Raw genomic sequence first — 25,743 nt, 5'->3', positions numbered from 1 at the left:
ACCCCCCCCCTCCGCCTCTCTTCTCTCTCACTAACACACAAAAAAAATAATTAAAAAAAACTTTAAAAAAAAAAAAAAAAAAAAGATTTTAGTTTGTTAAGCAGATTGTATTTTTGTTTGTTGAACAATCTAATTTCTGAGATCCATGACTAAGGACTGAAAGAGGTCATTTAGAAGACCAGCATTAGGGTACCTGAGGAAATGATCTGCTATTACCATCTACTAACTCTGCCCAATTGTTAGGTAGTCTCTGCATTCCCTGCTTTTCATCTCTGTATCATCCAATAAATGTCAAGACCTTAGGGATAGAAAACTATATTCTTGACTACTGTGTGAATCAGAGAATAGAGCTGCGTATGATGTTGGTTAGGTAAAGAAATCTGAACTTGGAAATCATGGAGGTGGTTCTATTACTGATTACTAGTATGGGTTCAGGAAAGCGGTTTACTCTTTGCTTTAGTTTCCTTATCTGGATTAGATCTTCTGAGGATATCTTGAAGTCTAAAGTTCTTTGATGGTCATTTTTTCATTAAGAATTTTACAAAAAGGGGGTGCCTGGGTGGCTGAGTTGGTTGGCTCAGGTCATGATCTCATGGGTCATGAGATTGAGCCCCAAGATGGGTTCTGAGCTCAGTGGGGAGTTTGAAGATTCTCTCCATCTGCCCCTTCCCCCACTTGCTCATGCTCTTTCTTTCTCAAGTAAATAAATATTTTTTAATTTTTATTTTATTTTTTTAAAGATGAGGGTTTTTTTTTTTTTAAGATTTCATTCATTTATTTGACAGAGAGATAGCACAAGTAGGCAGAGAGGCAGGCAGAAGGAGAGGGAGAAGCAGGCTCCCTGCCAAGCAGGGAGCCGGATGCGGGGCTCGATCCCAGGACCCTAGGATCATGACCCGAGCTGAAGGCAGACGCTTAACTGACTGAGCCACCCAGGTGCCCCAAATAAATCTTTTTTTAAAAAAAGAATTTTACAAATACTTTATCTTTTCTGCTGTGGCTGATAAGGAAAATTCAGTTATTATACTCTTCTTATGTTTTTATTCTATGGGGAGGCTATGAAAATATAATGATGGTGAGTTTGAAGAGACCAGAGGAATAGCCTGATCTACCATAACAGTACATGAGATGACACAGAATTGTCATAAATCTTCAATATTAAGTATGTAGAATATGTAGAGAGGGGTTTTGATTAAGGATTATCTAAAGTAAGCAGAAATTTACTTTTCAAAATGGAGATTGTTTACTTTGTGGAGTTTTTGTTCTAGGATTGTCAGTAGGCATATTTCCATAAATAGGCAGAGGAACAGAGGAATCTCTGGAGATATTTTTTAATCAACAGCACTCAGCTCTTTACCTTTGGGTATGGTGTGCTAAGTCTGTTGTGGTGAATCTCTATTGCCCTTTCCTTACCTGAGTTTTGTGTCAGGCGAACATGATAACTACTACACTACGGAAACACCTTACCTGAGTTTTGTGATTGGAGGGCAATGGAGAGAGAATAGAGGGAGAATTATTGACAATTTATGGGTTGGAGTAGGGGGAATGCTGCTAAACCTATATCTTACGCTGGTATTTTAAGTAACAAGATATGATATGATTTGAATGGACATAAATTTCCATGATCTTGATCCTTTCTCAGTTCCATTTCATGGGTTCAAATCCAGCTTCTGCGACTTGCTTGCTGTGAGATCTTGGGCCAGTCTGTGCCTTAGTTTTCTCATGTTAAATTTGTTCCCTGGCACACATCTGCACTCGTATAACTTCTTTCCTGTTATCGTGGAAGAATTGTCTGTGGTTCTGGCAAAGGCCAGTCTGTCTCCTTTTCTATCATTAAGGACATCACTCTAGTAATTCTTTCTCTTTTGCATCATTAAATTTTCCCCCTTAACTGGATATTTCCCATCAGCATTAAAATATTTTTCTCTTATTAAAAAATTATCTCTGCCACTATTTTACCACTAGCGCTGGACTATTTTTCTCTTTCTCTTTCAGCAAAACACCTCAGAGGAATTGAGTGTACAATATCTTTAATTTCTTTTTTCCTATTCTTTCTTGAACCCATTCCAATCCAGGTATTTGCTCCTATTATTCCACTGAAACAGCTTTTGTGAAGTCAGTAATGGCTTCTGCTTTGTTAAATCCAATGGTCATTTGTCCTATCTAACCTGCCATCAAGATTTGGCACAGGTGATTGTTCCCTTCTCCTTGAAACATTTTCTTCACTAGATTTGCAGGATACCACATGCCTTTGGTTTTCCTTCTGTACAAACCTTTTGCTGAGTCCTCCTCATTTCTTAGACCTGTTAATGTTGTGCCCCAAGGTTCATTTCTTGAACATTTATATTCTCTAGCTGTACTCCTTCCCTTGGGATCACATCCATTCTTAAGCTTTAAGTATTACCTGTATGCTAATGATTCCCAGATTTATTACTCTAGGCACATACATCCAACTGCCTATTTGAACATCTACACCTGAATATGTAATAAGCATCTATTCTCTTTTAGTTTTGATTTTTTTTTATTTCTTCAATTAACTTTCTTATCGAGCTTTGGCTAGAAATGCCACCACAAAGAAAGAACTATAGTGGTGACCCCCAACTTTGGGGGGTCCATAGGGAACCATGATAAACAAGATTTACAAGAAAAAAGAATCTTGAAAATTACAAGTGCTAGAAATATTAACTCTATAAAAACTGCCTTCAGGCGCCTGGGTGGCTCAGTCGTTAAGCGTCTGCCTTCGGCTCAGGTCATGATCCCAGAGTCCTGGGATCGAGTCCTGCACTGGGCTCCCTGCTCAGCGGGGAGCCTGCTTCTCCCTCTGCCTCTTATGGATAAATAAATAAAATCTTTAACAAAACAAAACAAAACTGCCTTCTTCTTTACTTGCCCCAGATAAACATTACAGTTTAATAGAAAATGAACTTAAATGCAAAGTATACACTTTGATTTTCCTTTTAAAGAATGAATTTGCCTTTAAGTTCCTAGATCACAAAATAATTTTTAAAAATATTTCTTCTAATAAAATTTTTATCCAGTCACAAATAGTGGCTTTTAAAAATATGAGACCCCTCATCTTTGCATACTCTTTTATGTGGTGGTGGGGAGGGAGAGGGTAAAGTTTTGGTTACAGATAGTAATCGATAGCTGTCATGTGATAGAATTGTCATGGCCCAAGTTTAATGCTTGAAAAGACTTATTTGACTAATCATTTTTGTTTCAAGGAGACTACAGATCTGATGGATAGTTTAATAGGGTCGATAAATTTTTGTAAATTATTAACTTTGCATTTCCTGTACTTCATATTGAAGCCATTATTTCTATTCTGGTAGGCTCATAGCTGGCAACCTGGAATAAAAAATCCATACCGTGGTGTTGTAGTGTGGCCTGTTCCTGAAAACATTGAAATCACTGTGACACTTTTTAAGGTAAGTTCCATTTTTATAAGTCCATAGAACTTATTATTATATAGTCATGCTTCCAATGACAGAATATTTCAGTATTCATTGTTCTGTATATTTGAGTCCAACCTGGTTCCTTGATATGCATTATTTTATTTTATGGATATAACAATTTATAACAATGCAAGGGCATCAGGGTATTTCATGGTCTATGAAGTCAGAATAATTTGGGAGCCCTTTTGAACTTGTTACAATTGAGATCAGTTAGAATACTTCTTTCATTACTTCCTACATTCTACCCCCAGGAAATTTTAAAGTGCTTCTTTGTGGAAAGCTGAGGTTTGTGGAGTTCTTAGTCCTGAGCCTCATTTTGTTAGCCCTGTTTGACTAATTACAATATATGTTTTAAAATTAGTATTTGAGGGGCGCCTGAGTAGCTCAGTTGGTTAAATGGCCGGCTCTTGATTTTGGCTCAGGTCATGATCTCATGGTTGTGGGATTAAGTCCTGCATCAGGCTCTGTGCTCAGCAGGGAGTCTACTTGCGATTCTCTCCCTCTCCCTTTGCCCCTCCCCCCACTCTCTCTCAAATAAATAAATAAATCTTTAAGATTAGAATTTGAGTATTTAATTGATGTTAATGTAAGAAGTTCTAAATTGATATTTGATAAATATCTTAATTGATATTAATATCTTACAAATACTGTGGCTTAAAAGAAAAATTCTGGTTGTAAATTCAAAGGGCAGATCCAAAAACATAGCTGTGTGTATACCTACCTGCCTGTTATACATACATGCTTTTTTCTTGAAAGTCTTCCATATTTTCTGAAACATTATAAAGTAGTCCCCATCAAGTCCTCATTAAGCACTAGAATCTTTACTTTCCTAACTAACCCCCTACCTGGTCCAAAAGAATGGTGGGGAAAAGTCTCATTTTTAGCCTTTTGGAAAGTGGTGAAATTAGAAAACAAATGCTTGTTTCTTCCTTGCTTAACACTTCCTTGAAGTGTTCCAGTTGTACTGAAGTTACTTTTGCAGGACAGAAGGGATGAGACAGTAGCTGCTCTTCCTTTTTTTTTCCAGAAGGTTCAAGGCCATCCTGTAGTCCTTCAGTCAGCTATCCTAAAAGCCTGTTATTAAACCCCCCTTATCCATATATCTCTTACTGGAATGATACAGTAAGCGTGGTAGAGAACAGCAAGACCTTTAATTCTCACAGCAACCCATAAGGAAACTGAGACTAAGGAAGAAGGTCTCTTGCTAAGTCACAGTGATTTAGCCCTCTTCTTTCTTCTACATTGTACAACCTATTCTGTAATAAAAACTATGAATATAGATTACAACAGCAGGATCTCTGATATGGTTGAGGAAGACTTTTAAGTAGTCTTTGAGTATTTTGATTTGGTTTACTGTTTACATTGGGAAAGATGAAATGAATGGACATAGTTTTACAAATTAAAAAAATGATGACAAGAGAGTAAGGGGCTGGATAGAGCTGATAAATAGTTGACAGCCATGTGTTTGGGAAAAGGATATGCACTGAGTGATTCTTAGTTGAAAGTAGCTGTTGAAATGTAGTACTTGGAGGATTAAGAGATAAGTGTTTTCAAGTACTGATGGGAATGTTGAGCATATCCTTATCATGGAACTTTTATGACTTCGAGTATTAGTCTGTAGAAAAAAAACCCAAATACCCCTTTTCCCCCAGTTTGTTGTAGTAAACATTTCTGTTCAGTTGTGCTATTGAGGCAAACTTGTGATCATTTTAAATATTTAAAAAAATATTTTCAGTGGCCGCTTTTATCTTCCCAACTCACCCACTCCCCAGAATTCTAATAGAAAGGCAGAAAGGTAAAACAACTTTTCATTCTTACGTGTAATTTTTGGATCTTGTTTTTGATAGCACTTAAAATATTCAAGTGGAAAACTTTTTCATGTTTTCCTTTTTCTTTTACTTATATTAAAGTCTCTACAATTCATTTAATCTTGAAATTTGCAAGTAGAAAGGATTGCTCTAAGCCCTTTTGTCCTAAGTGTAGTATTCACAGAGGTGTGCTCAAAGACAAAATGCTTTTATGGAAAGTTAGTAGTATGTTTCATTTTCCTATGACTTAGCCAGAAATTGATTTTTCTAGCCTGCATGCTTGTTTTTGAAATTTGAATTAGATTGAAAATAGCTATTTCTAGTAAATAAATTAAAAAAAAGCCTGTTAGGGTTTTGAAAAGAAAAATGGTTCTTTAAGCCATTTTCAGTTTTTCTCTTTACTGCAGCGGTGAGAAAGGAGACTCTACAGGGTAGAAAGTAGGATACAGAGAAGACTTAATTGATTCAAGCTAGAAGCAATTTTCATTCCAAATGTTTTTGTCTGGCCAATAATATAAATAGTTAATTGTGTAGCTCTGCCATTTAAAAGTGGCCTGAAACTATTACTATTGCTCTTTTACGTCTTTTGACTGACTTTGTCCTATCAGGTGTGTCCCTTGGTCCCACTCAGATTATTCTTGTAAGAGTAAAGAAATCTGAGTTGGTACTAACATGGTCAGAATTGTGGTTTGGGAGAATAGTATAAGATTGATTGGAGGGCAGAGAGACTGAGAGAATGTTATAGTCACTTTTATCTTGAAATAGCTTAGGCACAGAATGATAAGGACCAAAACTCAGCTGTGGCAGTAGAAGCAAAAGATTATTAATATACTAAAGTAGAATCAATCATGAATAAGATGCTTCCCTATGAGAAGCATGTGGGACCGGAGTCCCACTAGAGGAATAGCAGAGCCCATTTTCCATCTATGTGCACTTGCTCATTCTTAGAGTAGAATGCTGAGCCTAAAGCCTGCTTTATTTAAATATTCTCTTATTTTTACTACCTCCATCCCTCTGCCTTCTCTACTACGTGGAGTTGAATTTGAACAAGTAAATGCACATGTGATGCGACTTTTCTTTTTATGTCTTATACTCTGTTGCCTTTTGCCTTTACTTATTCAAATATCTGTGAAATCCTATATAATTCCAGCTAGCCCAGATGCTTTCTTTCTCATAAAGCTTTTCTATTCATTCCTGTAAGTGATGTGTTGTTTTCTAATCTGTGGTGAAACCATGTATTTCTTTCATCATATTTATTTAGATTAGTTGTTTGTCTTCAAAGGCAAGGACAACTATGTTTGAGTCCACATAGCACATCTCCAGTTTCTTATATAACAGGTACCAAATACGTATTTGTAAAATAAATACTTGCAAAAGTGTGCCCTTTTTTTTAATTTGCATTTGGTTGAAGGATCCATTACCTTATCTCAGGTTTCTGAGGCATCTTCAGGGTTAATGGGAGGGGAGGGGGGATGAAACAGCCATGCCAGTTTGCCATTTTGTGTAGACTATGGAGTCCCTTGCAGTGCTTTGAAATTCCAGATGTTTATATAACCTCTGCAGAAGAAAACATTTTCTCAAGTGGTACTGCTAGTTTAAAAGTATAAAACATGAGGGCTTTATATGAGCATTTTATATCTTAATAAAGTGCTTCTTAAGTTAACTCACTAAATTATCCGTCTCTCTGATCAGGTTTCTTTTTGTCTTGTCATTGATGCAATGATGGAAGATAATTACATGCATTAACATAAGTAAAATAGAGAATTTCTTCAATATAAAATAAGGATTTAGATGTAGGGAAATTGTGGAAGTTTCGTAAGAGTAGGCTCTTCTGCTTCTCCCTTTTAAAAAGTTGGTAAAAGCTAAAAGCAAGGCTATTTATATGTTCTTGATTGGATTAACTGGTTTAAAGAAATGTATTTCAGCTTTATATTTTGCTTTTTTTTTTTTTTTTACAGGATCCTCATGCAGAGGAATTTGAAGATAAAGAGTGGACATTTGTCATAGAAAATGTAAGCTAATGGCAAATTTCATCACCTTTCTTTCACATTGTTGGCTATATACATTGTTAAAGCACACTAGCATTTTGGTGGTAGGAGAAATGTTACCTTATGAAAGTTAAATAGTGATTTGTAGCTTTTAGAATTTTTTAAATGAAATGATAGCCAATAGCAGAATTATTTTTAAGAAGTACTTTTGTTACAACTATATAAGTAAAAATACTTCTAAATTATGTGTATACTTTGTATTTGGTTTAGGGCTCGAGGGAAAGACTATGTCTTATCTGTTTAGCATCTAGCATGGTGACCTTTGACATCTTTAAAAATAAAGTACATGCTTTAACTCTTTGGGTTGAGGGATTCTAGACTGGCGCTTTAATAATCATCTTCAGTTTGGTCACCTAGTTGGTTTAGACGGTTAAGCGTCTGCCTTTAGCTCAGGTCATGATCCCAGGGTGCTGGGATCGAGTCCTGCATCAGGCTCTCTGCTCAGCCGGGAGCTTGCTTCTCCCCCTCTCCCTCCTCTCCTTCCCCAGCTCTTTCTTGCTCTATCTCAAATAAATAAAAGCTTAAATAATCATCTTCAAATAATTTAAATATTGTGTAACCCCAAATGATTAACAGGCATATAATAGGTGTTCAGTAGATATTTTCAAATGGGGGTTAGGTAAGATAGGCAATGAATATATAGTGAATTAAGAATATGGGTTCTAGAGTCAGACCTGATTTCAAGCCCTAGCTCTGCTCTTATAAACTGTGTGATTATGGTAAGTTTCTTGACTTCTTAGCCACAAATTTATAGGGTTGTTTTGTGGATTAAATAGGTTCAGTGAATATTAGCTTTTACCATTGTCATCATCATGATCACCATTAAAGTTCTAAAATATATTTATAACAGATTTGTAACATGCTTTGCTTGTAGCATATTCTTCCTTCCAGAGTCAGTATATCGCTTGACTTTGTTGTATATTTCAGTGACTGTGTTGTATATCTCAGTGATGGAAGGAATACTACACTTTTTCTAGCAGTAGCTGGGCCATTTTTAGCCCGCGGGAGCTGGGAAGCTTGGGAAGACCAGGTCCAAACATGGTAGGGGGTGTTCTGATGGCTGGATAGCAAACCAGTGTAACTATTAAATGTTCACACATGTTAACAATTCTGGACTTTCTTAGGATAGATTTGAACATTATGCTTGGAGTAGTCATTGAAGTTTTAAAAATGAACAAACTTAGACTTCTTAAAACTGATTACAGCTTAAAAAGCTAGCTTTCATTCTCATGTAAGAGCTTCTCCCCAATGGATGGTCTTTCAGTTTTTAATACTCATGACTCAATGATACATCTGAATTCTCTTTGTTAACTGATGTGTTAAAGAGTTAGCCAGTTGAATTTGGGTTGTAGTTGATGGTAAAAACTATATATTTTTTAGAAAGTTGTTCTTATTCCACAATGAAGATAGAGACATACCAGTTTCAAGTTTCTGAAGAATGGTATTATAAACTAACTAGCCCACTGAAAGGTGCATATAAGCCTCTTTTTATAGCAGGCATAAACAGAATGTATTAAATGAATACTGTGAGGTGTGAGAAAGTTTAAAAATAACCTTGGGATTCTATATAAACCTTTTCCTAGGTTACAGCTCCCCTCAGTGGTAAATGATGAAATTGACTCTTGTCTGGAGAAACAGTTTTTTTCCTGTAGCAGTAACATATTACAATGTTATATTCTGCCCTACATTTTAAAAGTGTAATGGGCTTCCCCATTACAATTTCAAAGGACTAAAATCTGGGCTTTGTTTGAGTCTGTTGGTAAATTGCTCTGACATTGAAAAGGCCTGTTCTCTGAATAGAATATTAATGGACCTTTCTTTTCCTTGCACTTCGTGTTATAACCCCACAGCCGATAAGAAAAGTTTAGTTTTTGTTTAATATATAAATAATATAATATAATAAAATGATAAAAATGATATGATATCAATAAAACAGATAATTCTCCAAAATAGATTACCATAAAAGATTTATTGGGCACTTACTGTATACTGGATACTGTGTAGAATGCTTTATACACATTATCTCATTTACTCATTACAATAACACTGTCAGATATTAATAACCTTATTCTTATGAATAAAGAAAGCGAGATTTAGAGAGGCTAAGTAACTTGCTCAAGTTATATTGCTACGAAATTAGGATTTTATCTAGTCTTGTCATTTTCCATGACCTGTGCCCTTAACTCCTATGCAATAACTACCTTCCTTAGTGATAAAGGTGGAAAGAAATAATTTGAAATTGTAGAGTCATACAGAGGTTTTAATCAGGCTTCCCTAGTGATAGACCTATGAGGTACATATGTATTATATTTGTAGTAAAGGTCTTTATTTATTTTATAGTCTTTAATTATTGTATGTATTCAGTCTAAAATTTATTGACTGCTTCTAGACATTACAAAATGGAATTCCTGAATTTATCAGTCCCCAGAATTCTGAATATCTTTTCTCAAAACAACTCTCTTGCTACTGTGTATAAAATGAGATAATGCTGTCTTCATTTTACTGGTTCTTTTGTTTCTGGTCACAGAAAAGATTTCCCAGTTGTTTCTGAGTTCTCTTGTTTGGATCAGAAATCTACTTATAACATAGGTTGAAACTTTAGAGGTGACTTTACGACTGCTAGCTTTGTGACTTTGGACAAGTTATTTAATCTTTTATAGCCTCTGTATACTTAGGTATAAAATGATGGCATTAATGTCTACTCTGTAGGTTATTGAAAATTAGAAATAATGTATAGAAAGCATCTAGTTCAGTAAGGGGTAACTATTTTTATAATGTTCTTTCTAGAGGACATGGAAAATGTAAAGGAAGCTAGATTTCTAAATTTACTGTTGTAGGATTTTAGTTTTTTTACTCATTTACACCACTTATGCCTCTCAGCAGTTCTAGACTTTATTATTATCTCAAGAAATGACAAAGCAACTTATAAATATCTCATTTGTGTTAAACTTAAACATATTTTTATCTTTTGAAAGTTTTCAGCTTTTGATTCAGGACATCTTCCCCTTATAAATTTAATCCAAGATTAAGGAACAGTTTGTGTTCTGAAATTAAACAAGTGCTGGTAATTTATTAATATCTACCCCTGGGACCAGACAGTCTATGTTTGTGTTTATCTTTCCACAATATGAATATATGAATATACTTCAAAAACAAATATAAATGAGTTTTAAATTATCCTTTATTTTGGATTATTTAGGATCCATTTCCATATTATTAGTGCAGACAGTGAAGGACAGATATCACAAAGCAACATGTTTCTTTTTTTATCTACCATAATATAATAATGTTTGTTCACCCAGGCAATTGACATTGTGGGTTTTATTTTAATTAATTAATTAATTTATTTATTCATTTTAAAGATTTTATTTATTTATTTGACAGAGAGACAGCGAGAGAAGGAACACAAGCAGGGGGAGCGGGAGAGGGAGAAGCAGGCCTCCCGCCGAGCAGGGAGCCCGATGCGGGGCTTGATCCCAGGACTCTGGGATCGTGACCTGAGCTGAAGGCGGACGCTTAACGACTGAGCCACCCAGGCGCCCCTTGTGGGTTTTATTTTAATGTGAAGCCATAATAGTTATATTTAGAAAACAATTTTCTTTTCTTTTCTGGTGCTTTGTTATGCAATGAAAATCAGAACCAGTATATTTGTAAATTATACCCATAAGTCTTAGTTTTGAAAATTAAAAATTTTTATTCTTTAGATTCTTTATTGGTTTTTGAATGAGTCCAAAAATATGTATTGATGAAAAGCACCAATCCAGGTTGAATTCATTCATTGATTCAATCATTTTGCAAACATTTAATGTGAATTTTCTGTATGCCCAGAATTTTGTTAATATTGGAGCTACAGAGTCAATTAAGACATGCAGAATTTCATTGATTCTGAGATGCATATTTTTCCCCCACATTTGAAATTACCTGAAATTGGATCATCTTAAATTTTTGGTGTCCCATAATTATAATTGGTAATGTTTTTTTCTTTCCTAGTGCTATATAAAATGATAGTGCATCATTTAAAAACCAATGGAGACTTATATTTGATGGTGTGAAGTATTCTGTCCTCCTGAAATTTATAAACTATTAAGGATGTTGTATAATTAAAGAAATGCAAGAAAAAAGATACCTTTAGGAGATTATAAAGGAGGGCAGCATCAGGGAAGAGTTCCTGGAGGAAGTGGCTACAGAGCTTAGTTTAAAAAAAAAAAAATGGGGTGCCTGGGTGGCTCAGTTGGTTGGGTATCCGACTCTTGATTTTGGCTCAGATCGTGATCTCAGGGTTGTGGAATTGAGCCCCGTGTCAGGCTCCATGGTGGGCATGGAGCCTGCTTAAGATTCTCTCTGTCCCTTTCCCTCTGCCCCTACCCCCCGCCAAAAAAAAAAGATTTATGTAAAAAGGCACTCCAAGCAGAGAAAAGAGGGATCAGATTAGGACAAGAGAGACAATGGTGAATTTAGAGTAGTATCTGTTCTTGATCAGATAATGGAGAGGAAGAGCAGACCTCCCCCCCCCAAAACCAAACCAACCGAGACAAAACATGAACTACCCACCAAAGATCAATAGACCTCTATTTTTTTAAACTACTAACCCAGTAAATTTAATATTAGGCATGTGATTTACTTGAGGTGCTGTGTCCTCCTTAGAGGAAATGAAGAGGGTATCTTAATGTGTTTTCTTGGGGCCACCTATCCAGTCTTTCCCACTATTTCTACCAGTGACCAATGAGATGGGCAGTTTGGCCATCACAGTGTCTTTTTTATTGCCATTTATTTGATATTACCTCCAGAAGCCATTTAAATGGATTGGGATATTATGTTAATTCCAAGGCAGTACTATAAATCCTCTTCTGTTTTGTTTCTTTTATTGGATTATATTGAACAAGATTGGTTGTGCAACCAAACTCACCTGACAAGAATACCATTATACCAAGAATAGAGATGATATAATAGCTCAAACAATACAAGGTAAACAGTATAAAATTACAAAGTTTCTGACCTTATTAAATTTAAGTTTGAATCCTCTTCCAAAATCAAGTCAGTCTCTTGATCTCATAAAGTTGTAGTCTGATAAATTACCTCTGCTTTTTCTTTCAGAGGAAAAAATACATATACATGCTTCTTCTTTCCTCTAAATATTTTTCTTCTGGGTCATCTCAACCAAGGGATCTCTCTCCAATGGCTGGGTAATGACTGGCTATTTTTATAGGAACTGTAGCTTGCAGTTTCTTCCATTTAAACTGGTATAGCTTCTTCAGTAACTCTAAACTGGGATTATCTTTTCAGCTCCAAGGAACTCATGAATGAGTTCCAAAGGGTGAATAGTACATAGAAGAATACTACAACCCACATACCACAAAAATAAGAATCTTCTCCTCTCCCATGTAACCTGTAATACAACAATTTATAATTTAAGTATCAATCAGAGATGGCCTAGCTTTTTTAGGGTAGGACATTTGCCATAGTATAGTCTTACTTATAGCCTACCTATTAATATTCCACCCCACAGAAATGTGACCCAGTTAACTTTCTTGAACCTGATTAGTCCCTGTTGACCTTCCTTCTATGTGGAAGTGACACTGAGTGGGTGGGGAGGAGATTCAGACTTCCACTAGGAACAATTCCATGTTTTGTTTTTCTGTTAAACCCAGTAAATAGAGAATGGTTTAGTCAGTAATGCCTATGTTACTATATTTGTTAGTATTGTATACTGTATTATATACTATATATACCTAACTTTTAAAAATCTCAACTTTAATTTTTAAAATTATTTCAAATGTACACAGAAGTAGCAGGAATAATATGATGAATCTCTGTGTACCTACGTCTCAGCCTCGGGAATCATATTTTGCCAAACTTACTTCATCAGTCCTTCCACTTTTCTTTTCTTTACCAGGTAATTTAAAAAAAATCTCAGATATTGTATCATTTCTGATGTAAATAATGAAGGCCACTTTTGAATACCTTTGGTTTAGAAACTTGCTAAAACATACTGGCGTGTCAGAAAAGGTGATCTACCTACAAATGAAAAAAAAATTTTTTTTTTTTTTTTTGTAAACTTCCTTTTAGATGATTTTTCTTGTCTGGTAGGCCCATGGCTCAAAATGATTTTATCCTTGAAAAGTGATATTATTTGTACTTATTTCCACATAGAAAATATTTAACTTAATATTAGAAGCAACAGAGCTTCCCCTCCAAACTCCTCAGAATTGAACTCTTGCATTTGGAATAGGAAACTCATAGTTCAGACAGGCTCTACCTGGTCTTCTAATTATCTTGTCAACTTGCTGTTGAATATGATTATGTGAATAGTGCCTGGCTGGCTGTGTAAATTAGATAGGGTATTATAGATATGGCTAGTCATTAAATGAAGTTTTGTCAGCTAGCTCACTCTCATTTTGGTCAGATTTCAGAGGAAGTCCATATATATATATATACATTTTTTTTCCTGCTTAGTTTTTTCTTTTAATGTTAAATATTTAATAGGTTGTTCTAGTTCAGAAATCTTTCAGATTGTGCTTTTGGAGGAAAATTCCATATCCTTTATTCTCAAGTGACCCTTTGGTTTTAGAGAAAATAGTGGAGAAATGTTTGTTTCACTTAAAAGAGAAGTATGCCCAAGAATGATTATATGTTCCTAGAGCCTGTCAAAATCCTCAAAATCATAAGATTCTTGTGTAAGTCTATTGGCTTAAATACTTACTTAGTTTTCCATTTTCATCTTGCTTAATGTCTGTAATTTTTTGTCAATTATCTGTCAATTTTATTAGAGCATATTAATTAGAAGAAAGCAAATTTTTCGTCTTCAGGTTCTACATCCTAAATTCTTGACACAGGAAGGGACTACAGATGGATTAAAAGCTAAAGTCAACTGTACTGTATTTATCTATGTGTAATGCAAGAAGCCCTAAGTTAAAATTGTAAATAAACTACTGCATGTTAAATAATTTATTTCATATTGCAGTTTACTTTGTGCAATGTCTTAGTTAATAAACTTAAGGAAAAGTTTTATTTTACAGCAACAAAGCACTGTTTTTATACTATTACAATGTATATGCTATTGCGTAGTCTTTTTGGTTGGATTTTCCGATTTTTATTTATTATGTGGAGATTCATCTTTACTGATGTTAATCGTACCTTACAGATCAAGCAAGTAGAGCAATAAAATAAAATTTTATTAAAGTCTTCATATTTACAGTTGCTTATTTATTTACCAACTCGATTAAGTGGATACTGTGTGGCAGATATTTGCTAGTTATTGACAGTATAATAGTGAAAAAGATACGGTCCCTGACTCTAGGTATCCTACAGTCTAGGCGGAGATGAACAGGCAAGCACCAAGACAGAGTAAGTGTAGGGCATTACATGTGCCCTACACTTATATATGTAGGGTGTACCTAACCCCAGTCTTGGTGGGTTAGAGGAAGCTTTCTAATGAAAGTGATTTGTAAGTTGAAACCTAAAAGATAAAGTTTTTACAATTCTTTGTCTGTAACTTCAAAATCCAAAATCTCTACTATCTAAAAACATTAAAAAATGTGTATTTTTAAAAAATTTGGTTCAAATTCATTTGGTGACAAAATCTGTCCTGACCTGAAGTGAAGCTATTTGTAGTATTTATTCCACTTACTGTGATTGGTTATTCATTTTGCTGCAGAAATATATATTTGACTGTGAGTTCTGCCTCGGACCTCCTTGGGAGTGTTGCTGTAATTTAGGCACTGTAATACAGGCATAGGCACTGTATTGCCTAAAATCAAAATAAGAGATTTCGGGTAAAAGATTAAGTACTTCTGATAGCTGCAGGGAATTTAGAGAGTGCTTCAGGTGGTTGGATTAGCTTGAGCAGAGAGGCAAGAGGGATTGTGGCTCCTTTATGAAACAGCATATAGTTCAGTAGATTACTTTCTAGAATATTTAATTTTAAAAATATTGGTTAGGAGCTCCTGGCTAGCTCAGTCGGTAGAGCATGAGAGTCTTGATCTTGGGGTAGTGAGTTCAAGCCCCACATTGGGCGTAGAGTTTACTTAAAAAAAAATATTGGTTGATTTTTCTAGGGTTATAGTAATTTATAACCGTTTAGTTGAGTTTTATGATAATGAAGGAGTTAAAGAATTGACTGTATAGTTGCTGTGAACCTACAGATTTACACGGTTCACATGGCAGGTAATAGTGGTAAAGGAAAGAAGTGTTGATATTGTTAGTTTTAAATTAGCATTCACTGCTCTAAAATCATCATGTCATTTTTTTTTTTAACAGTGCATGTATCTGGGCCCCAACTTGGACCTACTGAATTGGAATTCTGATGCAAAAGGGAGATTGGCTTTGAGCATATTGGGGTCACCCAATTATTATTTTTTTCCAAATTAAGGATTTGGAAAATGGGGATGGGTGAGTGTATAAAACAGTACTTTATACACTATGAGATGTATTTCATTATGAAAATAATTTTATGCCTTCATACTTACATCAATTAAAAAGATGATACCTCACTGGAATTTATTACAGTTTATTTTTCTTTCTGAAATTACTTAGTCATGCAAATGTGATATATTCAGCTGAGGGGTGCCTGAGTGGCTCAGTCAGTTAAGCATCTGCTTTCAATTCAGATCATGATCACAGGGTCCTGGGATGGAGCCCAGAGGGGGGCTCCCTGCTCAGCGGGGAGTCTGCTTGTCCCTCTCCTTCTGCCCCTACCCTGCTCACATGAGTGCCCTCTCTCTCTCAAATAAATAAAGAAAATCTTTTTAAAAAAAAAAAAGATCTTGCTTGGGGCGCCTGGGTGGCTCAGCCGTTAAGCGTCTGCCTTCGGCTCAGGTCATGATCCCAGGGTCCTGGGATCAAGCCCCACATCGGGCTCCCTGCTCAGCAGGAAGCCTGCTTCTCCCTCTCCCACTCCCCCTGCTTGTGTTCCTGATCTCGCTAACTCTCTCTCTGTCAAATAAATAAATAAAATCTTTAAAAAAAAAAAACCTTGGTTCACCTCCCTCTTAAAATAAAATTAAACTGTTTCAACTGATCAGTTAATAACTTCATTAATGATATTCGGTAAATTTTGTTAAAGAATACAAACTATTTTCTGGGGCACCTGGGTGGCTCAGTTGGTTAAGCATCTGCCTTTGGCTTAGGTCATGATCCCAGGGTCCTGGGATCGAGCCCTGTGCCACATTGTGTAGGGCTCCCTGCTCAGTGGGGAGTCTGCTTCTCCCTCTTCTTCTGCCGCTCCGCGCGCTCACGCGCTCTCTTTCTCAAATGAGTAAAATCTTCAAACTATTTTCCAATAAATACTTCTTTTAATTCTTGAGAAATCTCTCTAAAGTGGACATTATTATAATTTCTTTGAGTCCATGAGGTTAAGTGACTAGTTCAAGAACACAAGAAAACGACTTAGTTTGGTTTCAAACTTAAGTATTTAGACTCAAGCTCCATGTATTTTTCCCTGCATTTATTCACTCATGTACTCACATTTATTGTCCTAGGCCCAGGGTATAGAGCCTGGATGCACTAATTAATTACTATGGGGGATACATAGGAACATCTCTACTCAGATACTAAAATCTGGCTTGAGAGATAAACACATGAAACAAGAATAAATGAAATGTACTGTTAAATGTGTAATGATGGCTGAAAAGTACAACAGAAGTTAGAGGTAGATGAGTTAATATGGTCTGAAATTATCAAGAATGTTTTAAGAGCTGCTTGTCAAACATGGCTGTGTTTATCCTTAGAGGTAGTGGCAGTTTCTATCTTTCTGTATTGTAAATTCTCTTCTCTAATATGTACTTCAAGGTATTTTTATAATGAAATCACCGAAGAATCATTTCAGAAAAAGGCAGAAGTCATATGAATTTTAAAGATGAAACGTGAATTCAAAGAAATGTCATGTTTTGATTGAGCTGCCTTCTAGTCCTGGGATCCCTAGTCCCAGGTCCTCAGGGATATACATCTTACTTCTTTACTCTTAAGGGTAATTGAAAGGAAAAGTGGAGAAGCCTTGGATAGTGGGAAAAGGAAGGCTTTGGGTGCAGTTAGGCCTGTACTTGAATCATACTTGCTAGCTGTAAATTTGGACTTTATACATATTTATCCTTTTAGAACCTGTTATCTCATCTATAAAACAGATATTTTAGAAAATGATAGCTTGGACTAGAGATGTTAAAAGCATAAAAAGCATGTAGCACAGTGCTTGAAAAAATAGTAAGGATTTAATACGTGCTAATAAGTGGCAGAGAGACTTTACAAAGGAGAGGAAAATAATAAACTTGGAAGGGAAACTTGAGGGAATATGGAAATTACTTAGTTAAGTGATAAGGTTAACAAAGGATCAGGTCATGGAAACTCTTGAATACCAGATTTGGAATTGAATATGCTTGACCAAAGACCATTTATAAGCACAATGTTTCAGAAAGGATGTGTACTGAAGTATGGAGTCACTTACTCAACCATTTGGATCTGTGAAATCATCTTTTCCTCATTAGGCAGGCAGTAGCCTACGCTGATAACAGATACCACAGCCAGCTTGCTATCACAAGCAAGCAAGGGCTCTTAACCTTAAATTTTGGGATCCTTAGAGGTTCTTGCATGGATGGACTTCAGAGGATTGAGATCTTTTTAATATCTTTTTAATATCTTTAATAGGTAAAAGTTTGTAGATGAAGGTCCCCCTTTCTTTTAAAATCAGATTTTCAATGAAATCTTTACCCAAAACATTTTAAGGAACCCTGGGTGTTTTTTACAATTTTTGAAAAAATAGGTGACTGACATGATACAAGCAGGAAAACCACTTCTCATGTGGATAACCCATTTTGTTACTTTGTAACTTTAGGAAGTAGTCATCCTTTTATCTTATTCTCTTTAATCTTCTGTGCTTTTTGCGGACAGTAAATTGAAGGCACTAGCATATACCCAAGTAACATTTTTGAGTCATATTTAAAAGTTTAAATTTGTTAGAGGTTTAAGTTAATGTATGTACATTTCATCAAACGACCTTAAAAACTAAAGGAAGTAGAGCAGTAGCATATTTGCACTGTAATAGGCTCTTCTATTTAAAGTTGATAATAGAACAGAAAGCATCTTAGTAGATAATTACTGTTTCTCCCAACAACTGTTTGTCCTTGGAGAGGATCATAATGTGACTAAACGGAGAGTTCTGGGAGTTAAGGAAGATACCAAAGCCTTGTGTATTTTAGTTTCTATAAGCTAAAAAATAGTCTAAACTTTAACTTTATGCTGAATGAATCTGTTGGCATATAATTTGTGTAGTTATTACTGAGTCATAGTAGTAAAATGCAGTCTGTCTTCTAAATCACTAGAGCTATTTAGTTTCTTCTTCCTGCTTCATCCTTCAGATGTCTTCCTTACAGATGAATGAGAAAGACAGCCACGGTTACTTTCAGTTCTATTTTTTGCCAGTTGGAAGGAGAAAGCTGATAAACAAGGCAGCTATCAAAACAAACCTCTAATACTACCTTAGAGATATTTGAAACCAGCAGTGTATTTGAGCAATTTTTTACATGTTTATTCATAGAAATTTAGTAGTTAAAAGACACTAGTGCATAGAAGATGTTATGAATCTGCATGAGGCCTTTTCTCCCCCGATGACAAACATTAGAAGAGACTTGGTGATTGCTTTACAGTAGGATTCTAATGACACTCTAGACTTTTAATAGAAAAGTATTTAAGATTTTTTCAGTTTGCTACTTTCATTTGTCTCTCCCTATATTCTCTCAGGACTATGTAAGTAAAACTTCCTTAGTCTTATAATAGAATGGATTTTTGGCATTCTAGTTTTCTGCCACACCAACTACCTTGAAAGACCGGTTAATACGTTGGAGACTTCCTACATAATTCTTTGCAAGAAGACAACCATGAAGTGAATTATAAAAACAAACAAAAACTCTTAAATTTAAGTTAAATTGGGGTGCTGGCTCAGTTTGGTAGAGCATGGGACTCTTGATCTTGGGGTTGTGGATTCAAGCCCCACTTTGGGTATAGAGATTACTTAAAAAAAATAAAATCTTAAAAAAAATTTAAGTTTAATTATTTCTTTGTATAGAATTGGAACTTTGCCTTATGTAATTAGATATAGCTGCATATGTACTGGTAGAAAAGCAAATGGAATTGCTGATATTATAAGAGGTGTGTAACTGATTAGAGAAACAAAATTTACAAGTGCAATTCAGATCCATATGAGCTTGAGAATACAAAGCTGTCTTGGTACTTTAATACCTTTAAGCTCTCCAGAAAATAAGTAAGATCTTCACAACTCTCTGTGGATGATGTGTTATCCTACCAATTTTTTTTTTCTATTTTAATACCAGACTTCTTTTTAAAATTTTATTTTTTGATTCTTTTTTGTTTATGACATACTCCTTAATTTTTCTATATCATTAAACTAATGAGGCATTTTTGCCTAGTATGTCTCTGTGCTCTAACATAAATTGGGTATAATAATTGATTTTTATCAGCATTGTACTACTAGACACTGATGAAGTACAGCATCTTGTAATAACAATCTTTTTTTAAATAAAAAAATTAATTTTTTATTATTTTTTGCTTTTATTTTTATTTATTTAATTTTTTAAATTTTATTTATTTATTTGATAGAGAGTGAGAGAGCACAAGCAGGGGGAGCAGCAGGCTCCCCACTGAGCAGGGAGCCTGATGCGAGGCTTGATCCCAGGACCCTGGGATCGTGACCTGAGCCAAAGGCAGATGCTTAACTGACTGAACCACCCAAGGCACCCCTTAAATTTTTTTTTTTAAGATTTTATTTATTTATTTGTCAGAGAGAAAGAGCACAAGCAGGGAGAGTGGCAGGCAGAGGGAGAACCAGGCTCCTCGCCTAGCAAGGAGCCCGATGCTGGACTCAATCCCAGGACCCTGGTATCATGACCTGAGCTGAAGGCAGATGCTTAACTGACTGAGCCACCCAGCCATCCCTTGTAATAACAATCTTATGCTCAATGACATGATAAAACAGTGTTCTGGTAAATATGGTACTTTAGTTTAAAATAATTCAATGCTTGAAGAATATTCTTTGCCTTAAGACAGATTTGTTTTGGGGGCACCTGGATGGCTCAGTTGGTTGAACAACTGCCTTCGGCTCGGATTGTGATCCCAGGTTCCTGGGATCGAGCCCCACATCAGGCTCCCTGCTCTGCTGAGGATCCTGCTTCTCCCTCTCCCTCTGCCTGCCACCCCCCCCGCTTGTGCTCTCTCTGTCAAATAAATACAAAAAAATCTAAAAAAAAGACAGATTTGTTTTTAAATAAAAATTATTTTGGAGAAATTCTGAACAATATACAGATACTTTGTAACTGCCCTTCCTGTGTTGCCTTTGAAATTTGGTTGACAATAGCTGATAGTTTCATTACTAGGAAACAGGTGAAGAGAAGATATTTCTCAAGTTGTGTAACAGTAGCAGAATCAAGGGTCGAAACTCCTTGTCTCCCAAATCTTAGGGAGCCTATGTACATTACCATGTTATTGAGGTCATAAGGACCATAGACAACAATATTGAAGACATCTGTATTTTATTATCTCTCCAAGTTGTTTCTTTTGTACTTTAAATAAAAGACCTAGCTATATACAGTATATCCTCAGACTATTTGTAGCTATTGCCATAGCAGTGGGAGGAGCAATTTCTCATTACTTCCCTGAATAACTTCTTTCCTGGAGTTATTTATCTTTAAGATTCTGGCAGTCTGAATTGTCTTGTGGCATTTGTTAATTATTTCAACCAAATCATTAGAATAAACTAGACCAAAGAACATTTGAGAATATCCTGAAAGGAAAAGTATATATTGAATATATTAAATTTGTTTGTTGAATGGCTTAATAGGAAAAAAAAATTTTTTCCCCTCTCTCTATAACAATTCTTTCTCTCTCTGTGTTAATTGTATATATAACTATATATAACAAAGGAAGCACAGAGCTGTTCTTTGGAGGGGGAGAGGGATGTGAGGTAGGAAAGGGAGGAAGAAAGTACTCTATTGCAACTTTCTTTAGCCAGAATTTTTTCATAGCACTTTGTTTTTGCTTTCCCTTTTAGTTCCTCTTTTTGTCCTTAATTAATGGCTTTGATTTTATGATACTTGAATCATTGCATTCTTTTGAAAATAGAGTCAACTGGAAATAAATCGATCTGCTTAAAATAAATTTGAAGAATTTCTCCTTTCTCGTCAAACTGAAGGAAGAGTTTAGAAAAGTTGTCAAATGACATGAACTGGATTAGATCACTAGAAATCATAGGATTTATTGACATTATATTTATACATATTAAACTCTTTAGCCATAGCAACCATTAATATATGCCTTCCTACTTCTTTTAGTCTAGATTTTCTAAAATTGCTTTTCTACTGGCTTTTTTTTTTTTCCAACCATGAATGGTGTGTGGTGACTATAGTTAATAGCACCATATTATATTTTTGAAAGTTGCTGAGAGTAGATCTTAAAAGTTCTAATCACAAGAAAAAAATTGTAACTATGTGTGGTGATGACTGTTAACTAAACTTATTGTGATAGTTATTTTATAATACATATATCAAACCATCAGGTTGTACATCTGAAACTAATACAATGTTATATGTCAATTATAGCTCTTAAAAAAAAAAACCCACAAGAATAAGGTTAACCTCTGTAAAAGAGACCATAATTGTTCTATTTAATTGGGTCACATGTTTTTTAGACTTCATTATACTGAGTGCTGCAAAATTGTTTATGCATTTACTTCCTAGACTTCAAAGATATAAATAAGACAAAGTTTTGGTCCTCAAGTTGTTCTCAGTTTGGTCAGGGAGGCAGATCTATGAGCAAATGGAGACTACAGTGATGGTGCTAGAAAAGAAGCTTATGGAAGTTCCATTTAGGGTGTCAAGGAGCTATTGCATATATCAGGGACATGGGAAGACTTTAAAGAGGAGTTGATATGAAGTATGACTTGAAAGACTTTAAAAAGTTTACCCTCCAGATAGAGTTGGTGTGAGAAGGATAGGATCTGAGGTAAGGACAGAAGAACAGCCTTGCTAAAGGCACAGTGATAAAATTCCTACAGCCTCATTTGCAAAGTGGAGAGAACAGAGGGGTTGAAACTAGTGAGATGAGCAAGGGACAGATAGTGCCTGGCCTTGTATGCTGTATGAAAATATTTGAACTTTATAATAGGTCTGTCTATGGGTCTTGGCTGCCCATCAGAATCATCCCTGGGTGTAGTAAAACATACAGGTTTGCCTAGATACTGTATGATTGTGATTCATGATTTTAGTAAGCTATCAAGAGCCATGGAAAAGTTTTAAGCAGAGAGGTAAAATGATCAGACTTATATTTTGAAAGATCAGTTTCTCAACAACAGAAACACACACAAAAAATAGTAAAATATTGGGGCACCTGGGTGGCTCAGTTGGTTAAGTGTCCGACTCTTGATTTCAGCTCAGGTCTTGATCTCAGCGTCGTGAGTTTAAGTCCTGTGTTGGGCTCCACACCCAGTGTGGAGTAAAAAATATATATGTAAAATAGAAAAACAAATTAATGTTTTATAGACCCTGGGAAAAAGAATTTTCAACAAAGTACAAAAATTTAAGTTGTTTTCTTTAATTTTGTAATTCTTTACTGTGGAATAGCTCAGAATGTCACTTCTGTTTTAAATAACAGAATTGATAACTGAGCAAAGAAATGTAATTCGGGTTACAAAATTCTTGCTTTAGTAAAAATTTCTTGAACAGTGAATTTAAAAAAAGAGGGGTGCCTGGGTAGCACAGTTGGTTAAACATCCGAATCTTGGTTTTAGCTTGGGTTGTGATCTCAGGGTCATGACAAACGAGCCCTGCATCAGCCTCTGCACTCTGTGCAGAGTCTGCTTAAGACTATCTCGCCCTCTCCATGCCCCTCCCCCTTGCCTCTCAAATAAGTAAATCTTAAAAAAGATCAGTTTCTATCTTTGAAACTCTCACTGTGCTTGTCACTAAGAAATACTTTTTACATTTTGATCCACTACACACATATAGGCACCTATATATAACTAAAACAAAAGATTCATGAAACATACCTTACTCTTACTAGTATTGTGGCATGTGCTCTAGTTATTTCTTGTTCCATCCTGATGTTTTAGAATGCTGGTTGCAAGTCACTAAGTTGAATTTGCAACTCATTAAATTTATTTCATGATCCACTAATGGGTCATAGCCTACAGTTTGAAAAAAATATTGCTGTAGAGAATGAATTGAGATGTGTAAAACTGAAAAGATCAGATAGGCAATTAGTTCAGTTGTCCAGATAGTAGATGATGTGGGCTTGAAGTAGGGCAATGACATTAGCAGGTAGAGGGGAGGGGAGAGAGAGGAGAGAGGGGAGAGAGATTCAAGAGGTGTTTAGACGGTGGTTGAATCCATTCTTAGCGACTGCTTAGTTCTGAGGGTTGAGGGAGGTCAGGTAGTCTAGGATGATTTCCAGATTTGTAGTTTGAATATTTGGATGCTTGTGTTGTTCTTAAGCAATATAGAGAACACAGAGGAAGAATTGGTGAGGGCAGGTTGTGGGGGGAAAAAAGACATAACCAAAGGCAATTGGATATGTCAGTGATTTTTTTCGAAGTCATATTCCTTTAAGTAAATGGTTTTTTCTTTTTTTTTCTTATTAAAGATTGCATAGCTTAAGGCTCTATCTTTTCTTTTATCTTTCTGATACAGCCTACTTTTTCTTATACATTGGTTTTTAGTATTTTCATGTGGGTTGCCCTAAAATATTTTAAAACTTTCCCTCCATGCTATAAGGGCCTATAACACCAATTCAGTCTTTCCCAAGAAGACATCTGATTCCTTGCCCAAAGTAAAACATAAGAATTAAGCTTTTTTCTTTCCAAACAACATCATCCTTTCCTTTCTGTCAGAGGTAGAATCTCATTTTTCTGACCCTTATGCTTATTGTTACCGTTATGTATTCAGTGGCTTCATGGGCATTAATTGTATCTGTTGCGTTCCCATATGTAACCAACTAAGTGTTGTTACAAGCAATGCAACAGTGCAGGTTAATGTCTGCTTAGTATCCTCTGGAACTTAACTATCATTTTCTACCACTCCTGATTCAGTTTAACAGCTCAGATTGTAGTCACTGTCCAGGTTACTCAATTTCTGTGGGTCGGGAGTTTGAGAAGGGCTCGGCTGGGCAGTTCTAGCTTGGCGTCTATCTAATGCACTAGTCTTTAGGTGTTTGGGGACTAGAGCACAGATCGGGGGCTTTTTCACTTCATGTAGTTTCAAGGCCTTCCGTAGTTCACCTTTCTGAGTGGGTTAGTTTGGATTTCTTTTAGGGCATTCGGACTGCTTTTGTGGCAGCTGAGCCCTTTAGGAGTGACTATTCCAGCTCTTCGGGTGGAAGTTGCATCACCTTTTCCTAATCAGCCTTGCTAGGTGCATAGTGTTACTTCCTCATGCTCTTACCAATAAACCAGGCACAGAGTTGCCTGGGTTCAGGGGGAAGGGAATGAGACTCCACCACTTGATGGGAGAGAGCCAAGGGTCTAGAAAAAATATGTGAGATGAGAAATATTTTTGTAGACAATCTGTAACAGCTGTGTAGAAAATAATGATTGCCATCATACAGATCTTTAGTTTTGCCTGGAGTTTGCTTCCGCATTGGTAGTGCTCCTTAAATCTTCTAAAGATCAAGTTAGCTTTTATGATTTAATTTTCTATATCTTGTTTAATCTCTGAACTTGGAGAACTTGCTTTCCACGCAGCAGAAGTATGTAGTTATGAAGATGCTTTAAGCCTGTTTGTGAGATTTCCCTGGTGCAGGATGGTTCAAAGCAGTAGCAATTTAGCCAGCTCTGCAAAGTGGGTCATTCTTGTGTGTTTCCTAAGAACAGTTCTAGATTTCTTTTCTTCAAAAGTCTTAAATGACGCTTGAATAGACTGTTGAAAGTTAGTTCTTTTTTTTTTTTTTTAATTTTTTTATTGTTATGTTAATCCCCATACATTACATCATTAGTTTTAGATATAGTGTTCCATGATTCATTGTTTGTGCATAACACCCAGTGCTCCATGCAGAACGTGCCCTCCTCAATACCCATCACCAGGCTAACCCATCCTCCCAACCCCTCCCCTCTAGACCCCTCCGTTCGTTTTTCAGAGTCCATCATCTCTCATGATTCGTCTCCCCCTCCGATTTCCCTCCCTTCATTCTTCCCCTCCTGCTACATTCTTCTTCTTTTTTTCTTTCTTAACATATATTGCATTATTTGTTTCAGAGGTACAGATCTGAGATTCAACAGTCTTGCACAATTCACAGCGCTTACCAGAACACATACCCTCCCCAGTGTCCATCACCCAGTCACCCCATCCCTCCCACCCCACCCCCCACTCCAGCAACCCTCAGTTTGTTTCCTGAGATTAAGAATTCCTCATATCAGTGAGGTCATATGATACATGTCTTTCTCTG

The 25,743-nt window shown here is 35.8% G+C and overlaps 1 protein-coding gene across 16 annotated transcripts in view; it reads left to right on the top strand.

Moving 5' to 3' along the window:
• EHBP1 (EH domain binding protein 1) overlaps window positions 1-25,743 on the top strand; it is a 420,362-nt gene that overhangs the window by 136,869 nt on the left and 257,750 nt on the right. For all 16 annotated transcript variants that reach the window (XM_032410868.1, XM_032410870.1, XM_032410869.1 and 13 more), the window contains 2 exons: window positions 3,333-3,428; window positions 7,222-7,275. In XM_032410868.1, coding sequence (XP_032266759.1) covers window positions 3,333-3,428; window positions 7,222-7,275 — 150 coding nt within the window. The remainder of the gene's footprint in view (window positions 1-3,332; window positions 3,429-7,221; window positions 7,276-25,743) is intronic.

This window comes from Phoca vitulina, unplaced genomic scaffold (genome assembly GCF_004348235.1).
Source record: "Phoca vitulina isolate PV1807 unplaced genomic scaffold, GSC_HSeal_1.0 scaffold12, whole genome shotgun sequence".
NCBI classification, from domain to species: Eukaryota; Metazoa; Chordata; class Mammalia; order Carnivora; family Phocidae; genus Phoca; species Phoca vitulina.
Note: the sequence above shows the minus strand (reverse complement) of the source record. Positions and strands in the feature narration are given on the sequence as shown.